The sequence below is a fragment of the Salvelinus namaycush genome, chromosome 41 (genome assembly GCF_016432855.1).
Source record: "Salvelinus namaycush isolate Seneca chromosome 41, SaNama_1.0, whole genome shotgun sequence".
Lineage (NCBI taxonomy): Eukaryota > Metazoa > Chordata > Actinopteri > Salmoniformes > Salmonidae > Salvelinus > Salvelinus namaycush.
This window is the reverse complement of record NC_052347.1, coordinates 1,249,073-1,273,113: the sequence shown is the minus strand read 5'-3', so window position 1 is coordinate 1,273,113 and position 24,041 is coordinate 1,249,073. Positions and strand designations below refer to the sequence as shown.

General features: G+C 42.3%; 1 protein-coding gene across 1 annotated transcript; it reads left to right on the top strand.

Moving 5' to 3' along the window:
* The first annotated feature begins 976 nt into the window (after positions 1–976).
* On the top strand, positions 977–23,359 carry LOC120033941 (synaptogyrin-1-like). Its single transcript, XM_038980345.1, has 4 exons — positions 977–1,078; positions 19,574–19,811; positions 20,881–21,026; positions 23,150–23,359. The coding sequence occupies exons 1-4, from the start codon at positions 977–979 to the stop codon at positions 23,357–23,359; spliced, it is 696 nt and encodes a 231-aa protein (XP_038836273.1).
* Positions 23,360–24,041: the final 682 nt, after the last annotated feature.

The window sequence follows — 24,041 nt, the reverse complement described above, 5'->3', positions numbered from 1 at the left end:
TAACCAAGGCAGCAACGAGACACCAAAGTACGGCTGGGCACTTACAAGCAATGGTGCTTTTGAAAACTTTTGGGGACACCGGAGTGGATCTACAGCTCAACGAACAAGCGCGCAGGGCAACGGAGCTGCACAATGAAAAGGTGAAGGGAAATATTGAAAAGACTCATTGATTGTGTCATGTTTTTGGGTACAAATCCTGATTTGGGTAAACACTGTTTACCCAAAAATGTCAATTTGTCAATTTCAAGGTGACGCAACGCCTGGTTATAATGCGTTTCTGTCTAAATGTATAGTGTCTAGAGCCATGGCATCATAATGATGGTAATAAGAGGTGGATTAATTCGGGTGGGACTATGTAGTACCTCACTGAAGGCCCAGGCCCACGGCACGCCACTGCCATGCATATAATAAATATGTGAGCATGTAGTGAGTGGGCTTGTTTCTCCCACTTTAAATCCTAGCGTGTAGGCTTCTTTTTTTTAAGTGATAGGTTTCTTTTCCGTTATTGAATAAGATCATGTTTTCTGTTAGGAGCGCGCCTCAGTAAAAATAAAATGGCAAGGAGCTTGACGCGATTGTCGAGAGTGAGTGCGCGTCAAAAACTTGACTGTGCCGTATGCGCGCGCTCGCTCGCTCGCTACTCACAAGAATGCGTGTCTGCTCGGCTTCTTTCTCTCAACCCTTTAGATGAGAAAGGGATAGGGAGAAGGGGAAGAGGCTGTTGAGGGAAATAAATTAGCTTCAAAACCACAGAAAGCAGCCACGGTCGGAAGGTTTTGGATTGGCAAAAGGGCAGAGCAGAGACTAGATTCAATTAAAACCGAGTCAATCCCGTTACAACGGGCAGCGTTATAATAATACCAAGGTCAAAACACTGAACGAGCGCACAAACCCACGTCATTTAACGTTTTAGACTGGGTACTGAATTCGGAGACGGGGAAATCACCACCAGCAGCAACTGAAGATGGAGGGGGTGATGCAGGGGATGCAAGCGTACGGTGCGGGGAAGGCTGGAGGAGCCTTCGACCCATTGACGTTCTTTCAACAGCCTCAAACGATCCTTCGGCTTGTGTGCTGGGTGAGTGAGTGGTCATGTTTTGTGTTGTTTATTTGAGCATGTCGTTTTAACAATTCAAGAGTGGATGACAGGGGTGGTTTGTGTGTGTACAGCAAAATATCTACAAACAGTCGAGCAATGTGTAGGATTTAAAAGCAAACCGATTGATTCGTAGGCAATCTGTTTACCCCATAGGCTAGGCTATATACCCTGCTTACGCACACATTTGAGTGGAAGGACGTTAATGGGACGCACAGAATAAATATGATTGTTTTCAGACTATCATAATATTTCACTACTGACTATAACTACCTTGTCTTGAAAACCATATGTGTTCAATAAAAATGTTATGGCTATCACTGAATTAAAGACCCCTATTTTATAGACTACTAAATGTCAGTTAAAGTAGCAATCAGTAGTTGAAACAATAACAAAGCCACACACCCAGCCACTGTTTCGCTAAAAAGGTGAGGAATGGGGCTGGAGTAATGTAACCAATCTCAAATTCATAGACCGAGCTATGGATGCAAGGACTGACCATCCATGAAATCACAATTATAGTTTTAACCATTTTTTGAGGCTGTATAGTGTTTGTAAACAAAATACATTGGAGTAAGAAAAGCTTATATTTTGACAGTTGAGTTACGCTCATGGGGCATTTTATAAATTATATTCCTCAAGAACAATAGGTACATATCAATCATTTGTTTGTCCAAAAATGGATGTAGTAACTGCAGATTGCCCCTTTTAACATAGGCTGCGTTTACACAGGCCAACGTGGAATCAGTGGTAGACGTAACATATTTAACCAAAATCCGGGACATTGAAATAAGCATGAATTGTTAAGTTTGGTATAGTATTTATTAATTTGTGGATGTCCATCTATTTTGTATGATATGTTACGAATTACAATTCGTATGATGTGTTATGAATTACAATTTACGATATTTTACGAATTGCAGTTAATACAATGTGTTATGAATTTGCAATATGTATGATATGTTACGAATTCCAATAACATTAGCTTGGTAGCTAGGTGGCTAATGTTAAGAATGGGAGTTAGGTTATAGTGTTAAGGTTAGGGGAAGGGTTAGTTAACACGCTAAGTAGTTGCAAAGTAGCAAAAAAAGTGTAGGTCAGAATTTATATTTACATCTAAATGCTTGATTTTTGTCATAATAGAGGGCACTGTAAGTTCAGATAGAAGAGAAAGGCCAGTGCCTGTTGTGCACCGTAACATCACCCACCTTTCAATCTGATTGGAGGGAGTCAACATTTTGAAACTATTTAATCATAAACGTAACTGTTTAAAACCTGGAAGTTTTTTTATTTTATGAGGAATATCTTACCCTCTTCCAACTAGTGATGCACCGATATGACATTTTTGGCCGATACCGATATCCAATATTTTCCTTGGCAAAAAAAAAACGATACTGATACCCGATATTTAAAAATGTTGCAGCTTTTTAAGCATTCTAGTACAGTCAAATAGTTAACACACACACATGGACGCAGCGGTCTAAGGCACTGCATCTCAGTATAAGAGGCGTCACTACAGTCCCTGGTTCGAATCCAGGCTGTATCACATCCGGCTGTGATTGGGAGTCCCATAGGGTGGTGCACAACTGGCCCAGCTTGCTGTGCTGTTTCGTTGTTCCTTTGTTCAGTCGTTTAATTCTCAACCAGGATTTCATCATACATGTCAAGCAGTGAAGTTTCAGCTCTGTCTGTCCATGGCCTCTCTTCCACAGTGCGCACTGTCACTGTGTCCGTTTCCATCTTGTCCAGCTGTGTATATAACATTTCACGTAAACCCTGTTTCTTGTTTGCATCGAAGTAGCGGTCCTTGTACATAGCATCGAGCATGGTGGCGACACAGTGAAGAGAGAATGCCTGTTAAGCAGGCGTTTCAATGCCATGACACGTCTGCTGCAGGCGCAGTTGATGAGCTTATTTCTCGACTCAGTTGTTCGAATGGAGCTAGCTAGTGTGTTCATGTTTCCGAGTTTCAAACATGTTCTCAAATGGCAGCAGCGGTATGAGAACGACAACATTCATGAGCATGAAATACGACTTTTCTCAGTACGAAATCCTCAATGACACACTGTGCTGTCAGACTCAGCATGCTCATGGGGCTGATATCACTGGTCCAAATGTCAGTCGTGAGCTAATAGCAGTGACGACCAGTTGTCCAAAGCCAACTTCACCCACGACAGAGAACGGTTGATTGTCAATGGCAATGAATTCCATTATCTTGGCGTTAATGGATTTCGCCTTTGAGTTGTCTCGCTGAAATGTTCTGACTCTTTCAAATGACTGCTCGACATGTTGACTGCTCGATCCACACAGCAGACATTGTGGGCTAGGTTAGGAATTCTGTGTTGCACGTGTAGCTCTACATTTTACGTGGTGTCATTACGTCATGTACCTACGTTATATAGGTATGCACGTCAGCTTTGACATCGGTTTTGCTCATCGGCGTTAAACTAGACATCGGGCCGATGTAGATGTTGGCATTTTTAGCTAACATCGGCCAATTACGATATCTTCACCGATATATCGTACATCCCTACTTTCAACCAAAGGAATGTTAAGGGGATTCTTTTATAAACACTTCCTCATATCCCATTGATACCAGTATTTCTTTCATGTTCTCAACTTCCTGTTGTCCAGCAGCCAAAGACACAATCCTACAGTACATATTAACAACCCATGTGGTGCGCTTTGTAGAACAGTGTTTTCCCACTAATTGCATTTTGGAACATTCACGCTTATAGCCTACTGCCATGTGCACATTGCTGCACTTATATTTATTTAATGTTATTTTTTATTTAACCTTTATTTAACTAGGCAAGTCACTTAAGAACACATTATAATGTGAAGAAATAGTCTAATAGTTTATCAACATTTTAAGCTAAACGATCTGATCTGTTGCATCAGCCTCATTGCTTTTAAAGTGTTTTTTGATGTACAGTGGTTGTATTAATTTGGGCTCTATCATCCCACACCTGTCCCAGAGTCTTCTTGTAATATTTCAAGCACAGAACAAGAAGGACGCACACTGTTGTATCCCCGATATCTCTGTCTTCACTAGTAGCCTACTTCGGAGCGGCGATGCCTGTGAGAATGTCCCTGATCACGTGACCGGCATTGGTTAATAAGAATAGAAATTTCTGAGAGAGCCATATGAGTGAGAGGTGCTTCCGAGCAGGGTGATTGGCAGCCAGGAGAAAGGATTTATTATTAATATGTTCAGTCACACAAGGGGGGATTGTCGGGCCATCAATACCACCAGGAAATTTGAGTACTGGTAAGCGTACCAAACGTAACATATCATACTAATTTGAGCGGGACATATTTTTGTTTACCATGTTACGTCTAGTCTGAGACCAGCCTACACAGGCAGGTCAATTCTGATTTTTTTTTTTTTTAATCACTAATAGGTCTTTTGACCAATCTGATCTGATTGGTCAAAAGACCATTACTTGTGTAAATGCAGACAGGCTATTTTGGAACCATCGCAGAACTCATTAGTCAAGCATGGAAGGATTTTCAGTCCGCCACAAATCAATGTGATAACCAGAGCTTGATTTCCTCTCGTTAAAGGGATATTTGGGGATTTTAGCAATGAGCATGCTAGTAGATACCCATAGACTTCCAGTCATTGCGCTAACTCGAGTTAGCATTGGCTCGCAAAACTACCTCTACTTCTTTCATACTGGACACAGAGACATAAAAATGGTATCCACAAGTTCATCTGACTAGATAAAGGGCCTCATCGCCAAAATCCCGAAGTATCTCTTTAACGTTATTGTTATTATTGAACTCTTTGAGCACAATTAGTAGTGACAAGGCCTTTTGTAGGCTAGTATTTACACAGACAATGATCAGCAAGCTTAGGATTTAAAGTGTTAGTAAGGACAAGGCTTTTGTAGGCTGTATATTACAACCTCAGATACAGTGGCGGCACGAGCCTGGCGCCTCGTCAGTGCCTGCGGACCGTAAGGTTCAATTACTGGAGCCAAAGATTCCTGTCTACTGTAGGCTACACGTGCAGGTTCTCAGGCCATTATTGTTGCCAACAGATGTAATTGGACATGAAGGCTATTGTTTTGTATCTAAAATAAACAGAGAGACAAAAATAATTGATTTTCTCTTGTACTGGTGTTTAATTTAGATCTGAGAAATGACCTGCATCATGCATGATGTTTCCAAATAGTCCTAATCAATAACTGTAGTAATCAATAGCCAAGCCTGAGACACAGCATCTCTCAAGAGTGCGTGTATGTGTGAGTGCGGGTGATGGGGGGAAAAAATACCATAAAGATCAATGTATCTAAATAAACTACAAATTGCTTTTAGTTTGAAATGTATTTCATTAAAATACATGTATTTGGTATGTTTTTAAATGCAGAAATACATTTGCAAGTAGCCAGCCCAAACAGCAACAACATTCTCAGTGGTGGTTATAGATACATTTACTTGCTATGACTGTGATATGTTGTTAATCTAGATTAGTTGAATGCAGTGACTAAGTCACTCTGGATAAGAGTGCCTGCTAAATTACCTAATGTAGTTGTGAAAATTAACCTACCTAAATTAACTGCAGAGCACACTGGGTATTATTATTATTATTATTAGGCTTTTTTGGGGGGGGGGGGGGGGGGCTCATTAGAATAATACTCAGCATGCTTTGCAATTGTTCATTTTTACAGGTACATTTTATATTTAGTTCATTTAGCATACACTCGTATCACACCATAGTTGTATCAGACTTCTGATACCAATGCAGGGTAAAAGGGGGCCACAAAATGTTCAACCGCTATAAAAATAAAAATAAATGGTATAGAAAAGTATTTTGTATTTTGAAAATACAAATGACAACTCTCGAAACTATCTTGTTACAAAATACATTGGAGTGTAGTGTGATCCAGTGCAATACAAATGACAAAATACTCAGAAGTCATTTAAAACATATTTCAAATACATGTAACAAATCCTTCCCACGTCTGTCTGTCTGTCTGTCAAGCATAGTGATTAGAGAAAAGGTGTACAACACTATAAAGGAATGCAGCATATTTGATGTTCAGCAGATTGGGGAGGGAACTCCAATGATCATGGAGAGGTTTTATTCCTCATTCAGCTAAGATCCAGAAATGTGTGATCAGACAACCTGCTTTCATGAATACTAAGGCTAAACAAAACAAAGATGGACACCAACACATTTGTCTTGGAGAGAAATCTGCCATTTTAATATCGAGAAGGGGAATGTAAGCTCAGCCCCTCCCATTTTAAAATCTGCCATTGTAGCCCTCCGTGTGATGATGATGATGATAGGTTAGTATTAACTTGCTGGACCACAGCTTTCCCTTCAGGATGAGAGGGAGGCGGACCCCCCCCCCCAACCGAGATCCTGATTGGCTGATTGAGGTCTGCTGCGTTGGCATGACGACTGTCAGAGACCACCGGAAAGATGTCACCGGCAAGCCCACTCATGAGAAAGGGATGGATGGAGGGAGGGAGGAATGGGGACACATGAGAGGAGGCTTGCTCACGACACAAGTACGTTATACACCAGAGGAAGTGGACAGGGACGGCCTTTAGAATGGCTGGGTCTTTGTATCATGGCGACCTTGTAACTAGGGGTGTTATAGGTCACGTGACGTGACAGTTTAGTACATCCTTTCAGCCCCCTTTTTTAGTTCAGCTTTCTTTTCCTCGTCCGATCATCTGCTGCCTTTTCAGTGTGAAGCCTTTGTCTGAGCAAATAGAATAGTCATGTCCTTGCGAGTCATGAGGGGATGTGGAATGAGTTGTCTGGTTTTTTTCTTCTTCATTCCATGGAAGCATTCTCTGAATTAACCTGGTTATTTTTCTCTAGTGCCCCTGTTAATGATGTCACTGGGATCTGTCGAGTGATATTGGATGATGACACGTGATGGTGTCCCATTTGAGAAACTCCTCAGTCACCAGATCAATACAAGCTTTATTGAGCTAATACAGTAGATGGAGACCTGGAAATGAAGAAGTATCTTCTTTTGGTGGATCTCCGGTCCTGGAAGGCTGCAATGTCTGCTACTTTGTCAATGTTATTACCTTGTAATTAGCAACTGATTTTAATTGACCAATTAGGCACAGAGGCACAATAAAAATAAATAGACACTTATACCCTATTCACAATAATGAGCAGAACCGAGCCAAACTCTACTGCACTGGCCTGATGACGCATCCAGCATAGTTGATGGAACTGCATTAGGTGTGTGTGTGTGTGTGTGTGTGTGTGTGTGTGTGTGTGTGTGTGTGTGTGTGTGTGTGTGTGTGTGTGTGTGTGTGTGTGTGTGTGTGTGTGTGTGTGTGTGTGTGTGTGTGTGTGTGTGTGTGTGTGTGTGATGTTCATTCAGATGTCAAAGTCACTATAACCGGAGGACTATTAGTGCATTTCCACGGTCAGGCTTTGCACCAGTGTTTGGCAGTGATGCTGGGGACATAAGAACATATTTGAAATGTTCTCCAGCCAATGCGTAATGTTTGTTTGGTATGTAAGATTAAAACGGTGACAGGGTTTGGATGTGGAGCTTTTTGACCTCCTCTCCTCTACTTGCTTTCCAAACCATGTTCAGTAAGGAGAAATGTTTTTTTGAATGTGGAGTTAAAACCTGGAACTTTTTTTTGTTGTTGTTGCAAAACGTTTTGCTACAGTGTGTCCTGCTGCAGACTGTTCTCTCTTATGTCGCACAGCAAGCAGTACCAGGGCACCAAGTCTGGAACCAACAGGACTCTGAACAGCTTCTACCCCCCCCCCAAGCCGTAAGACTGCTAAACAAGACTGCTAAATAGCTAATCAAATGGCGTTGACTGCATTACCTTTTTTGTTGTTGTTGCACTAACTATTTTACACACACACACACACTTTCACACTTGCCACATACGTTTCTGCTACTGTTTATTATCCATCCTGTTGCCTAGTCACTTTACCCCTACCTATATGTACATAGCTACCTCAATTACCTCGTACCCCTGCACATAGACTCGGTACTGGTACTATATAGCCATGCTATTTTTTTATTGTTATTCACTGTGTATTTATTCCTCGTGTCACTATTTACTTTTGATGACATTTTATTTGTAACTCTGCATTGTTGGGAAATGACCCGTAAGTAAGCATTTCATTGTTAGTGTACACCTGTTCTTAACAAAACGTGACAAATAAAATTTTATTTGATTTGAACATGACCCTGATTGACCACGGTCTCATTAGACCGAAACGTTGATTGACACCCATTAAACCTTGTTGGAGTTACCAAGAGCCCCAGTGTGCAGCGATTTCTTTTTCACATATTAACTAGAGGCCAGAGATACCACGAAATGTGTCGATCAAATGGAAGTCTGTAGAGTATTAGTAGTAGTCTTATGTTGGTAGGATATCTAATAATTCACAGCAGCTGTTGAGCTAATAAGCCAGAAGACTCTGCTGGGACTTTGACCTGGTGAAATGTGATCTAGTGTTCATGTTTTGGATGATCTCTGTTATTGTTCAGCTAGCAAATTGATAACATTTGTTCTGTTTTTCTTTTGACAGAGTGAATTGTGTGTGTGTGTGTGTGCCATGAATGTATGTACACACTATGGTACAGCAGCTAAACGTCATTCTAAAGCTGCACTTCACCTCCACAATAGCAATGCTATCTTTCTCTCCTCTATTATGAGCACTACATTCCCGACTAGCCGTCTCCTTTCCTTCCCTCTCTCCTTCTTGTTCTTTGATTCGCTGTCGGGAATGTAGTGCTCATAACAGAGGAGAGAAAGATGGCATTGCTATTGTGGAGGTGAAGTGCAGCTTTAGAATGACATGTAGCTGCTGTACCGTAGTGTGGCGAGGACCTCTGATTCTGTGTGTACGCGGCTCGTTGGAGCGGAGCTCAAATGCAGTTACCCAAAACAAGGATGACATTAGTGTCATTGAGTTGTTCCTCCTGCCAAAACCAGCAACTGGATGCGCACAGAGCTCTCCTGCGCACAGAGTTTTCACCACAGCCTTCAGGTACAGATGGACTGGGAAATTTTATACGGGCTTATGATGTAAGTAGCTGAGGCCAATCTACTCCGAGAAGACCAGTGGAGAATATGGACCTCTCTTAGCTTTCCAGGAACAGGGTTGTAGTGGTGTGTTCAAAAACACCGTTTAGTGTTTTGTTTTGAAGTTGCTATTACCAACCTTGCTCTAGCAATCGGATTTCATTTTGTAACCGGTTTTCATTCTGTTTTCGCACTGTTTTCGTTGAAATTACTGTAACCAGTTGATAACAATGTTCTGTTTATTTCCACAGCAAACATTGGGTTTGATGGTTGGTTTGTCTAGGATAGATGTGCCTTTTCCTCCTGTGTTTTTGTTGAGCTGTATGCTACTTGTGCATTAACATGCACACCTGTAACTTCGTCAGGCCTATATTCAGCTAGCCATCTCTAAATAGGGAGTTGGCATTTCTGGTTTCCTGGTAGTACCAATGTGTGCATTAGTATGGAGAAAGACTTCCGGTCTTGTGACTGAAAGAATCTGACAGTCTTGGTTGTTCTGCCTTTCACTCTCTCTCTCTCTCTCTCTCTCTGTCTCTCTGTGTGTGTGAACACAAGGTCACAGAGATTAAAATGAAATTATTGTGGGGGAGGGCAGAAATGTGGTGCTCGGCCAGCAAGCTGTGTGTGTGTGTGTGTGTGTGTGTGTTCATGTTTGTTTGTCAAGGACTCCTTTGTGTACATCTCAATCAACATCTGTATCAGTGGTACTCCATGATGGAGGAGAATACACTAACTGAGGGAGACTAGCACAAGCAGATTCAGAGAGAGAGAGAGGGGGCATCCAGTGCAGTCTGCTCACAGTATTGCTATGACCGCAAGAGCATAGTGCCTCTGTAGACCTCGGTTGTAGCTTGCAGCAAAGCTAAGGGGCTCTAGCTGTAATGGTGTGCAAAGCCTGATTGATTTATTGACTGGTAGGCCTGCCTGAAAGACATCCTGCACACTAATAGGCACACACTGGGACTCTGACAGTAATCCAGCATGTATCTATTGGATGCATTTAATTGTTAGGCTGTGGTAGTTGTGCAGCAGTGAAAATGTAACAGAAAGCCAGTGCTGCTCATCTTGAGAAAGTCATGCATAAGTTTTTTTTTTTTTTTTTTTATCACATGATAAACATACACACACACACACACACACACAAACACTAAATTCCCTCAGGCTTAATATGGAGCATGAAAGGCTGCTGATGATCACAAGATCAGGACCCCACGTGGTGCCAATCACAATGTCTGCTTTCATACGTCTATGAGGTGCTGGGGCCTTGTGATCCAGACAGGACTAGAGCTGTGCTGCTAGCCTGGTAATTGTATATCTGAGTAGGCGAATGGACCAGGAGGGAGACCACGCCAGCAGACAACTAGAGAGTAGCGAACTCACAGATTTACAACCAGATCCTGACCAAAGATCATGTCCACAAACAAATCTCTATCCGCTTTGCATTTTCAAACCAACGTTTGTCATCCGCACAGGATACAGTGTAAACTGTTCAATGAAATGCTTACATTATGAGCTATAAAGCATGGTTAAGAGGAGTTTGGGATGAAAAATGACAGCAAATATCAAATAATGGGGTGGAAACAAGCAGGAAACTATGGAGCAGATGGCAGCACTCTTGTATTTCAGAACTTGGAGGAAAGGAGACAAAGATGTAATCTTCATATACAGTTGAAGTCGGAAGTTTACATACACTTAGGTTGGAGTCATTTAAAACTCGTTTTTCAACCACTCCACAAATTTCACAAGTCTGGTTCATCCTTGGGAGTTATTTCCAAATGCCTGAAGGTACCGCGTTCATCTGTGCAAACAATAGTACGCAAGTATAAACACCACGGGACCACGCAGCCGTCATACCGCTTAGGAAGGAGACGCATTGTGTCTCCGAGAGATGAACGTACTTTGGTGCGAAAAGTGCAAATCCATCCCAGAACAACAGCAAAGTACCTTGTGAAATTGCTGAAAGAAACATGTACAAAAGTATCTATATCCACAGTAAAACGAGTCCTACATCGACATAACCTGAAAGGCCGCTCAGCAAGGAAAAAGCCAGACTATGTTTTTCAACTGCACATGAGGACAAAGATTGTACTTTTTGGAGAAATGTCCTCTGGTCTGATGAAATAAAAATAGAACTGTTTGGCCATCATGACCATCGTTATGTTTGGAGGAAAAGGGGAGATGCTTGCAAGCCGAAGAACACCATCCCCAGTGGTGGCAGCATCATGTTGTGGGGGTGCTTTGCTGCAGGAGGGACTGGTGCACTTCACAAAATAGATGGTGTCATAAGGAAGGAAAATGATGTCGATATATTGAAGCACCATCTCAAGACATCAGTCAGGAAGTTAAAGCTTGGTCGCAAATGGGTCTTCCAAATGGACAATGTCCCCAAGCATACTTCCAAAGTTGTGGCAAAATGGCTTACGGACAACAAAGTCAAGGTATTGGAGTGGCCATCACAAAGCCCTGACCTCAATCCTATAGAACATGTGTGGGCAGAACTGAAAAAGCTTGTGCGAGCAAGGAGGCCTACAAACCTGACTCAGTTACACCAGCTCTGTCAGGAGGAATGGGACAAAATTACCCAACTTATTGTGGGAAGCTTGTGGAAGGCTACCTGAAATGTTTGACCCAAGTTAAACAATTTAAAGGAAATGCTACCAAATACTAATTGAGTGTATGTAAACTTCTGACCCACTGGGAATGTGATGAAAGAAATAAAAGCTGAAATAAGTAATTCTCTACTATTATTCTGACATGTCACATTCTTCAAATAAAGTGGTGATCCTAACTGACCTAAGACAGGGATTTTTTTACTCGGATTAAATGTCAGGAATTGTGAAACTGAGTTTAAATGTATTTGGCTAAGGTGTATGTAAACTTCCGACTTCAACTGTTAATACTGGACGGTTGGAACTTGGCATTGTGAAGAGATGCTAACAAAGCATGTGAGCACTTAAAGCATTGAGAATGTAATAACATGAAGTGCCCCCTTGCTTTCTCTTCTGTCAAGGGATCTGGTTATATACAGTAGTATCCAGCTTTCAGTTCACCTTGTAACTTTGACATATTGTGTATATATATTGTTCGTATATACAATATACACTGCTCAAAAAAATAAAGGGAACACTAAAATAACACATCCTAGATCTGAATGAATGAAATATTCTTATTAAATACTTTTTTTCTTTACATAGTTGACTGTGCTGACAACAAAATCACACAAAAATTATCAATGGAAATCAAATTTATCAACCCATGGAGGTCTGGATTTGGAGTCACACTCAAAATTAAAGTGGAAAACCACACTACAGGCTGATCCAACTTTGATGTAATGTCCTTAAAAAAGTCAAAATGAGGCTCAGTAGTGTGTGTGGCCTCCACGTGCCTGTATGACCTCCCTACAACGCCTGGGCATGCTCCTGATGAGGTGGCGGATGGTCTCCTGAGGGATCTCCTCCCAGACCTGGACTAAAGCATCCGCCAACTCCTGGACAGGCTGTGGTGCAACGTGGCGTTGGTGGATGGAGCGAGACATGATGTCCCAGATGTGCTCAATTGGATTCAGGTCTGGGGAACGGGCGGGCCAGTCCATAGCATCAATGCCTTCCTCTTGCAGGAACTGCTGACACACTCCAGCCACATGAGGTCTAGCATTGTCTTGCATTAGGAGGAACCCAACCGCACCAGCATATGGTCTCACAAGGGGTCTGAGGATCTCATCTCGGTACCTAATGGCAGTCAGGCTACCTCTGGCGAACACATGGAGGGCTGTGCGGCCCCCCAAAGAAATGCCACCCCACACCATGACTGACCCACCGCCAAACCCGTCATGCTGGAGGATGTTGCAGGCAGCAGAACGTTCTCCACGGCGTCTCCAGACTCTGTCACGTCTGTCACATGTGCTCATGTGCTCAGTGTGAACCTGCTTTCATCTGTGAAGAGCACAGGGCGCCAGTGGCGAATTTGCCAATCTTGGTGTTCTCTGGCAAATGCCAAACGTCCTGCACGGTGTTGGGCTGTAAGCACAACCCCCACCTGTGGACGTCGGGCCCTCATACCACCCTCATGGAGTCTGTTTCTGACCGTTTGAGCAGACACATGCACATTTGTGGCCTGCTGGAGGTCATTTTGCAGGGCTCTGGCAGTGCTCCTCCTCCTCCTCCTTACACAAAGGCGGAGGTAGCGGTCCTGTTGCTGGGTTGTTGCCCTCCTACGGCCTCCTCCACGTCTCCTGATGTACTGGCCTGTCTCCTGGTAGTGCCTCCATGCTCTGGACACTACGCTGACAGACACAGCAAACCTTCTTGCCACAGCTCGCATTGATGTGCCATCCTGGATGAGCTGCACTACCTGAGCCACTTGTGTGGGTTGTAGACTCAGTCTCATGCTACCACTAGAGTGAAAGCACCGCCAGCATTCAAAAGTGACCAAAACATCAGCCAGGAAGCATAGGAACTGAGAAGTGGTCTGTGGTCACCACCTGCAGAACCACTCCTTTATTGGGGGTGTCTTGCTAATTGCCTATAATTTCCACCTTTTGTCTATTCCATTTGCACAACAGCATGTGAAAGTTATTGTCAATCAGTGTTGCTTCCTAAGTGGACAGTTTGATTTCACAGAAGTGTGATTGACTTGGAATTACATTGTGTTGTTTAAGTGTTCCCTTTATTTTTTTGAGCAGTGTATATTGTGTATGTGTCGACAGTAGCATATTCAAATTGAATGTGAATATTAGTTTAGGCAAAGAGCAGTGAACGTACAGCACTCAGTAGGTTATGAGCCTGAGGTGTTGGGGGAGTTCCTGCCAACCAAGGTGGGCCAGCTTCAGCACAGCTAATGATAGTTGGGAAAGATGCACATTGAAAGAAGGCTAAAGGCCATTACTCTAGCCTTCTTCTTCTCTCTCTGCTCTCCTCTTTCTCTCTTACATATTGTGTTTTTATCCACTCATCTGGTTGCTTGCCAGCCACACACACTTGTATTCTCACTCGCTGCTCACCAACACATACAGTATTACATCAGAGACGCTCTGTCATACCACCACCCCACTCCCTCATGCATGCTCTCTCTTTCTCCCACATACACACATATATGATTGCGCGCGCACACACAGTCTAAAGAGGCCAGCTGTTAAAACCGCAGGACTTTGCCAGGACGGCCCCCACGCTACCTCCTCACATGCCTTATGCTGGATGGGGTTGCCTGTGGTGGGGAACACAATACACACACACATTATACACACACCACAAGTGGAGTCAGGGCCGTGCACAGATCATTCAGTGGGCAGGTGCTTAAACTGACATTGGAAAAAGAGGGAGGCCTATCAATTGATCATTTGATTTTGATGATTGATATAAATCTGCTTGTTTACTAGCTGGTTTTTCTTTGTTGCTAATTTGTGATTTAGCTATCTTAAATGCACTTAAAGATCATTTCATAATATAATATTCATAATCTTCTAACTCTAGATATATGGCTATATGGTGTCTTGTGTGGATATTTTAGTACAGGGTGGTTAGCTTGTCTAGACTACCTGGGTTGCTGCTGACGACTGAGGAAGGGATGGAGTTGGGTCGTTGATGCAGCTGCTCCTCTCCTGCCTTTCTCTGCTTCGTGTATCAGCCAACCAGACCAAATATTAATAATTATGTAAATCAAGTGTTAACTTCTCTAGGGTAGGGGGCAGCATTTGGAATTTTGGATGAAAAGCATGCCCAAATTAAATTGCCTGCTACTCGGGCCCAGAAGATATGATATGCATATAACTGGTAGATTTGGATAGAAAACACTATAAAGTTTCCAAAACTGTTAAAATAGTGTCTGTGAGTATAACAGAACTGATTTGGCAGGTGAAAACCTGAGAAAATCTTTTCAGGAAGTAGTATTTTTTGGGGTTTTGTAGTTTTCTATTCAATGCCATTACAGTATCCATTGACTTAGGACTCAAATTGCAGTTCCTATGCCTTCCACTAGATGTCAACAGTCTTTGAAATTGTTTCAGGCTTATATTCTGAAAAATGAGGAAGTAAGAGCAGTCTGAATGAGTGGACCCTAAAGTGTCACAAAGCTTTTTCATGCGCGCGACCGAGAGAGTGCCTTTCTTGTTTACCTTTTTATATTGACGACGTTATTGTCCGGTTGAAATATTATCGATTATTTAGGCTAAAAATAACCTGAGGCTTGAATATAAACATCGTTTGACATGTTTCTATGAACTTTACGGATACAATTTAGATTTTTTGTCTGCCTGTTTTGACTGCGTTTGAGCCTGTGGATTACTGAAGAAAACGCGCAAACAAAACGGAGGTTTTTGGATATAAAGAGACTTTATCGAACAAAAGGAACATTTATTGAGTAAATGAATGTCTGAGTGCAACCGTATGAAGATCAACAAAGGTAAGGGATTAATCTTATCTCTATTTCTGACTTGTGTAACTCTTCTACTTGGCTGGTTACTGTTTGTAATGATTTGTCTGCTGGGCTATGTTCTCAAATAATCGTAAGGTATGCTTTCGCCGTAAAGCATTTTTTAAATCTGACACCGTGGTTGGATTCACAAGAAGTTAATCTTTAAACCTATGTAAAATATGTTTTGTTTTCTGAATTTTTATAATGAGTATTTCTGTATTTGAATTTGGCGCCCTGCAGTTTCACTGGCTGTTGAAGAGATGGGACGCTACCGTCTCACGTACCCTAGAGAAGTGCATCAAATGTTATCTACTGAGGCAGCACTGTTGATATTTAAACGAGTTGACTTGCTACACACACTCGACCGGTGACATGTTTGGATACCGGGCGTGTGCAATCTCAGTACAGGGCAGACCATCAGGTGCAACCAACAGACGGGTTGGGGGGTGGCGAACTTGACAACGTCACAACGACTTGCGGGCAATGGGTTCAGAACAACAACGAAAAAACCTTATACATAAAATAATAGTTATAGTACCACGCAAAAGGGCACTTGTCGAATGGGTGTTCAAAGGGGCATACGCTGGGCACAGGTTGACTCAACTGTGCACGTGCCTGAGCGCAATAGATGCAGTAGTATACACAAGCCCCCTAATATCATCCCATCTCATCATCAACAAAACAAACATCAATCCTGGCCTGAACCTGGATTAAAGCAGTTGGGATGTACTCCAGTATTTGATAATATTTCTCCTGTATGTGAATTAAATTAGTAGAAGTTTTTAATGCTGCTATAATGCTAGATGGTTTTATGATGTAGTTACTGGCATTGGTGCAAGATGGGCCAGTTTTGACTTTGTTTACTGTTTCACATGATGTGTCATTAGGATCTTCCTTCATCTACACTCGTGTCAGATCAGGTACTGCCATACATGTATCTGAATGTAGACAACTGGGTGAAAATGTGACTGTGGATTTGTAGGTTCTGGATTCATTTTACCCCAAAGTGTGATGATGTGATCATGTTGTGACTTCTCTGCATGACGCCATACATTACTACAGTGTATTCAGACCCCTTGACTTTTTCCACATTTTGTTATGTTGCAGCCTTGTGCTAAAATGTATTAAATAAATATTTTTCTTCATCAATCTACACACAATACCCTATAATGATGAAGCGAAAACAGAAATACCTTATTTACATAAGTATTCAGACCCTTTGCTATGAGACTTGAAATTGAGCTCGGGTGCACCCTGTTTCCGTTGATTATCCTTGAGATGTTTCTACAACTTGATTGGAGCCTACCTGTGGTACATTCAATTGATTGGACATTATTTGGAAAGGCACACACCTGTCTATATAAGGTTCCACAGTTGAAAGTGCATGTCAGAGCAAAAACCAAGTCATGAGGTCCGGATTGTGTCGAGGCACAGATCTGGGGAAGGGTACCAAAAAATGTCTGCAGTATTGAAGGTCCCCAAGAACACAGTGGCCTCCATAATTCTTAAATGGAAGAAGTTTGGAACCACCTAAACTCTTCCTAGAGCTGGCCGCCTGGCAAAATTGAGTAATCGGGAGAGAAGGGCCTTGGTCAGGGAGGTGACCTCTGAGGATATGGGAGAACCTTCCAGAAGGACAACCATCTCTGCAGCACTCTACCGATCAGGCCTTTATGGTAGAGTGGCCAGACGGAAGCCAGTCCTCTGTAAAAGGCACATGACTGCCTGCTGGAAGTTTGCCAAAAGGCATCTAAAAGGACTCTCAGATCATGAAAAACAAGATTCTCTGGTCTGAAACCAAGATTGAAGTCTTTAGTCTGAATGCCAAGTGTCACATCTGGAGGAAACCTGGCACCATCCCTACGGTGAAGCATGGTGGCGGCAGCACCCTGCTGTGGGGATGTTTTTCAGCGGCAGGGACTGGGAGACTAGTCAGGATCGAGGGAAAGCTGAACGGGGCAAAGTACAGAGAGATCCTTGATGAAAACCGGCTCCAGAGCGCTCAGGACCTCCGACTTGGGCAAAGGTTCACCTTCCAACAGGGCAACAACCCTAAGCACACAGCCAAGACAACGCAGGAGTGGTGTCAGGACAAGTCTCTGAATGTCCTTGAGTTGTCATTATGGGGTATTGTGTGTAGATTGATGAGGCATTTTTTTTGTACGTTTTAGAACAAGGCTGTAACGTAACAAACCGTGGAAAAAGTCAAGGGGTCTGAATACTCTCATGACTTTCCCTCCTGGGTGAGGATCAAAGAGTCCCCCCTCTCTCTCCCACCAGATATGAAGTGGGGGAAGTGGGGCTGGTTCTAGGACTTTAACGACCGGTCGTAAACTTCCTGTCTCATGCACTGCAGTATGGAGAAGTCAAAAATTATTTGTGTGTAGAGAGATACTCTACCCCCAAAACTTTAACATCAAAAGGTTGGACATTTAAAACAATATTTCTAACGCAAATAATGTGGGAAATGATTGTTGGGGCTCCAAACAATAATCATGTCAAATCAGTTGTTGTTTTGTGATTTCATTAAGAACGGTATAACTAAATAACAGTAACTCTACAAATGTATACGTCCCAGTTGTCAGGTTGTAAAATGTTGTTAAGCTCATGATTTAAATATGAAACTGTTTGTGGGAAGAGTAAATGTGATTTTAGCCTTCTAAATGAGAATTGTTTCTACCTAAACTTTTGCCAGTCGGTAACCACGCCTACATGAGCACAGACATTATGCCAAAAGGATGGAACGACCCTTTTTCCAGAGTACTTCTAAAGGACTCCTAACAAAATGTAGATTAGACCAGACAGCATGGAGCGGTGGCTACACAGCTACATTGCCTGATTGCTACTGACGTGTAAAATGGTTTAAAACTACTAGACCAGTATGCAGCGCAAGCTTTATATGTGACAAATGGTCTAAAATTACAAGACCCTCCTGAGACTCGACGAGAGAAGAAGACTAAGACATGCACCGCCTGCCGCTCTGCATGTAAAGTAGTCTAGAACTTTGACCAAAGACACAAGGAAGATCTTAACAAACGATCATTGGAATGTCTGATGTATCCAGTCTAAAGAACACTTCCAGAATGAAGAAAGCTACTACTACAACTACTAAGGGCATGGTGATCTCTGGTGGAATACCAGAGACTTTCTGTCGAACTATTCGTCACAGACGGATCGGGCGATTTCAACAGAGCAAGATGACAGACAAACAAGCGTCAATATTTGCATTGCATTTCTAAGTCCGAATGAGCGGTTGTTAGGATGCTAAATATCAATTTTTACGATGAGCGTATTATTCAACTATGTACGATAGTTGAATTCCTTTGTCTCTTCTTCTCCCATTCTTTCTTTCCCCGCCCCTTTCATTGTGTAACCAGCCGTCATATCGGGTTAGTGCACTGGGAACTTTTCAATGCATTATGTTAGTAATCAATTCAACCTATACTGTGTGTATTTCTGTGTAATTATTTAGTTAGTTAGTAAATAAATAATTAAGCCAATTTGTGTAAGCTGAGTCATCATGTAGACTAGGGTTCGTGCAGATTTATAGAATATTATGACGTTCAGAATGAGACTGATATGAGGTAAAAAATACATTTATAAGTGACTTATCTATAGATATATTATCTTATAAGAGTTTAATTCGGGAGATAATAACTCTTTAAATACGTTTACCGTGGTGCCCCAAGTTACTGAGTTGTTACATGATTAATTTAATCATGTAATTAATTAAACATAGTTAATTGATTTGATAAGATAAGTCATTGAATTAATGATTGTCATGTCATGACAATACTTTCCAAATGCCTGTAACAGATTTACATAGGATGCAAAAAGGATCAGCTTGTGCAAATGATGTACCATCCACATTGATTTTACTACCATATGCTGTAGATCAGCAGTTGCCAACTGTCCTCCTGGAGCTACTGATTTTGCAGGCTTTTGCTCCTATGCATTTCTCCTTTTCTCCCTACTCTACCCTCTCTCCTCAATCAACTTCTTTGTCACACCCTCCCTCTCTTCTTCCCCCAGCTCTTCTCCATCGTGATCTTTGGCTGTATAGCCAACGAGGGCTATGTGAACCGGCCTGACGAGATTGAGGAGTTCTGCATCTTCAACAGGAACCAGAATGCCTGTAACTACGCAGTGGGGATGGGAACCCTGGCTTTCCTAAGCTGTGCTGCCTTCCTGGTCCTGGACGTCTACTTCCCCCAGATCAGCAGCGTCAAGGACCGCAAGAAGGCTGTGCTTGCTGACATTGGAGTGTCTGGTAAGCTCTGGGGTGTAGTTTCTCCTAGGCACCAATCTAGGAACAGCTTTTCCTCCCCCAATCCGAACCTTAACCATTACTGGGGGAAATGCAAAACTGACCACAGATCAGCGTCTACGGACAACTTCACCCCACACAGGAAGAATGTTGTTTTGGCTTGTTGGTGTGAGTTTGACTGGGGGATGCGCGGCAGGTGATTGTGTGTTCGTTAACAGCAAAGAAAGGGGTTGTTTTAGTTGAGAAGTTGGTCATGATACGAGTTTGGAGTGTGTTTGGAGGCACACGGTTCTGGGTGCTCTGTGAAGACTCGGTTCAGGGGTGGGGAGGTGGATGTGGCCTTTGTCTTTAGCCTTTCTAAACTCTTAGGAAACACTGATCAATACATGGACATTGATAAAGGTCTTGTTTCTTCAATAGCCATTAGGCATACTGGGCCCTGTTTGTATACTCTTAAAATGTATAATCCCTACTTCCTCCTTTCCTTGACGTAATCACTCCAACGTGACTGGATTGGCATAGAAGCAAGCTTTTCACTGCATTGCTCTCACCAATTATATTATATCAGATGGGTGATTACTTCAAGGAAAGGATTAAAGAAGAATGCATATTAATAGTATTGGAACAGAGCCCTGGAATTTGAATCACAGCTCTAAGACATTGGCGGACTTGAGTTCTATAGGAGCCATTTTGTATGTGCACAGGTGCCCCCTTCTGGTTAGTTGTGGTGTGGCTGATGAACCCTAACAAACTCATTATGACCTTTGAGGCTCGGCTTTGATTACTGTGAGGCTATTGAGGCTTGTAAAAATGGTTGCAAAATATGTTGTGTATCAGTAGTTGATATGTTTTTTTATATTGTTGCATGACATTTGTGGTGTTGCTCATAATGCACAAACATACTCATGTCAGTCTGTTATTGGCATGACATTTGTAATGTGGTATTACTGAGTATGATATTACATTTCAAGAACAGATTTTTGTCTTTAGTTTTACCACCCATAGTATTAATGGTTTTCGTTTGTAATTCTCCCTCCCTTTTTCTCTCTCTCCTTCCCCATCCTTCCTGTAGCATTCTGGTCGTTTGTCTGGTTTGTGGGGTTCTGTTTCCTGGCCAACCAGTGGCAGGTTGCCAAGGAGGAGGACAACCCTCTAAGGGAGGGTGCGGACGCAGCCCGAGCCGCCATTACCTTTGCCTTCTTCTCCATCTTCACCTGGGTACGTACAGTACAACAGCCCTCCATTTCATCAGCCTTCCTGTCTGGCGTAATGGCCATTTAAGCATCTACAAAATAGAAAATATGTATATTACGCAAAATGTATTCATATCAAAGTTTTCAATTAAATTGGTTACATATCACCTCTGCCTTCTTCATCAGGCTCTAATTCTGCTCCGTCTGAAGCTGGGTCATAACATTCTGCTCCTCTTTGTCAGTCTTAACTTAGCTCTGTTTAACACTGCTTTTTCTTCATATTTAGAAGTGTCTACTGTCTTCTGTTTTTCTGCAGTTTTGTAACCCGGATGTACATTTTTCTCTCCCAATTTTATCTTCTCTGGGTCTGTTTAGATTCCTAATTTTCTCAATTTGAATCTTTGTCTATGCTGTATTTTTGTATACAATAATGCTTCATCTCTGTTTTTAGTTTGTTCAGATCTAAGTTTCTACCTCTTCGCCAATTTAATCTTTGCTTCCGTCTCAGTCTAGAAAAAGCTTAAAAAGGTTGTTATGATACAGAACTTTATGGAAGGATTGTATCTGGTGAATATTGGGATCATCCTCACCACCCTCACCACCCTTTCTATCCCATAACTGACCTGTCTGTCTCTCTCTAGGGTGCTCTGACAATGCTGTCCCTGGAGAGGATAAAGAGAGTGTCGTTCGAAGAAGAGTACGACAAACTGTTCATTCCGTAGCCCACACCACCGCACCGCCTAATGATAGATATCCTGACCCTCACTTTCTTTATTTCGCTCACACCAACTTCCCATCCAGGCTGTGTCTGAATGATGTCCTCCTTAGATGGCCAAACACATTGAAAGGAGTACCTTGTGTTTGTTTACCATGATTGGCTAGTGTTTACAGCTAGGATCCGCTTGATAGATTCAGATTGCCCTTCCAACGTGCCTTGATATCAAACCATTGCCAAAAATGAGTGTCTTTGTGGGGTTAAAACAGTGGTACTCTACTGTTGACATATCAGGTTCTCATTGCCTGGCATAGTAATCCGCCATTTTAGCTATGTTCACCTTTGCTGGTTGTCTCAATTCATTTTAATGTAAAGTATTATTTTGATAAAATCATTTGATTTCATGGTACCGTTCAATTTAGATTGAACATTTTCTGTAGGGCCACTTTGCATGGTTGGGATCAATCAGGAAATTATTAGAAAGTGATAAAAATGTACAGAGTTCATACCAATTTGACCCCAAACCTTGTTAGATTGTATCTTAGATATGTAGTAATTGTTCACATTTTATTTCAATGCCAACACTACAAATCTGTGAAGGAAAAGCTATGACCTCTTTTCACCTCCTCTCCCTAATCTAGCCTTATGCTTCCCCATACACACATCCCACAGCTGTAGCTAACTACTACAGCTTAATGACATGCATTTAGTGTTACCAGGTCCAGCTGGCTGCAACCACTATGTGAATCTGTCTGTTATATTGTATTATGAGTTAGGATTAAAATACATTTTTGGGGGGGGGGGGGGTATTTTTGCTTTATATATGACACTGGGATGATTTGTGAATGTTTATTATTCATGATAAATTGTTATTGTTGTATTAAAATGAAATAAGTCAAAGACAGTGCCTGATCAGGTGAAAGGTTACTCACTTCACTCCAAGACCACTGACTGTATCTGTTTTGACACTCCCCACTTAAAACCGACTAACAGACTTAACCCTCCTCCCCTCTTCCTTCTTTCTCCCCTTCTTTTTCTCTCGTTATCCCACTCTTTTCTAACTACCATTCATCCTCCTAACCTTACTTCGTACCTTTTTTAATCAATGGCATGTTACCTGATATACCCCCCTCCCCCACTACCATTGGTTGCATCTATTGTGTCATCTCATTCTGCTCATCTGTCATATTCAAATCCCACCCACACAACCCCATGTCTCCACTTTTCTTGTTTATCCCCCTCACCCACAACATATTTTTTTGCTTTTGCTTTCATGTTGTTGCCCATCCCCTTTCCAATCGCTCGCTGCCCCCTATGGTCTGGGCTCCCTCTTCCCTTCTCCACGCATACATTATTTTGCTATCGCCTCTATATTATTACCCATTCCCTTTTCAATTGTTCGCCCGCCGCATAACACCCTCTCTACTCTGAAGGCGGTGCAGGCCTTCCTGGGCTTTCAGAAGTACAAGCTGGGGGCTGACTCGGCCCTCTTCTCCCAGGAGTATGTTGACCCCACCGCCGACCCCAACGCCGCGTCCCCCATGGGCACTGACTACACGAGCTACGCCGCCGACATTGACCCCGCGGCCAGCACAGAGCCAGCCTTTGACGGCTCCGCTGGCTACCAGGGCCAGGAGTACTGAGCCAGAGGGCAAATGGAGGAAGAGAAGGGCCAGGAATGGGCTTACTCAGCATCAGGGGTGTTTTAAGGGGATATTTTTGTGGTTTATGGGGACATGGGGTGTCTTAAAAGTAGCCAAGTCCCAGATCTGTTTGTGTTAGCGGTGATGATGAAATACAGGGCCTTCAGAAAGTATTCAAACCCTTTGACTTTTTCCACATTTTGTTGTGTTACAGCCTGAATTTCAAATGGATACAATTTAGATTTTGTGTCAGTGGCCTAATGTCAAAGTGGAATTATGTTTTTAGAAATGTTTACATATTTATAAAAAAAATGAAAATCTGAAATGAGTATTCAACCCTATTTTTTTTAATGTCAAGCTTAAGTTCAGGAGTAAAAATGTGCTTAGTTTGAGCATGGTGAAGTTATTAATTGGGTGTATTGATACATGCAACGCCTAGTCACTACAAAGATACAGGCATCCTAACTAACTCAAGGAAACTCCTCAGACATTTCACCACGAGGCCAATGGTGACTAAAACATTTACAGAGTTTAATGGCTGTGATAGGGGAAAACTGAGAATGGATCAACAACATTGTAGGCACTCCACAATACTAACCTAAATGATAGAGTGAACAGAAGGAGGCATGTACAGAATAAAAATATTCCTGTTTGCAATAAGGCACTAAAGTAAAACGGCAAA

What these genes read in the sequence shown, in the direction of transcription:
- LOC120033941 (XM_038980345.1), top strand. Translation starts at nt 977, where the DNA reads ATGCAGGGGATGCAAGCGTACGGTGCGGGGAAGGCTGGAGGAGCCTTC. An exon ending in TCCTTCGGCTTGTGTGCTGG is followed by an intron (nt 1,079 to 19,573) that starts GTGAGTGAGTGG and finishes TTCTTCCCCCAG; the next exon opens with CTCTTCTCCATCGTGATCTT. An exon ending in TCTTCTCCATCTTCACCTGG is followed by an intron (nt 21,027 to 23,149) that starts GTACGTACAGTA and finishes TCTACTCTGAAG; the next exon opens with GCGGTGCAGGCCTTCCTGGG.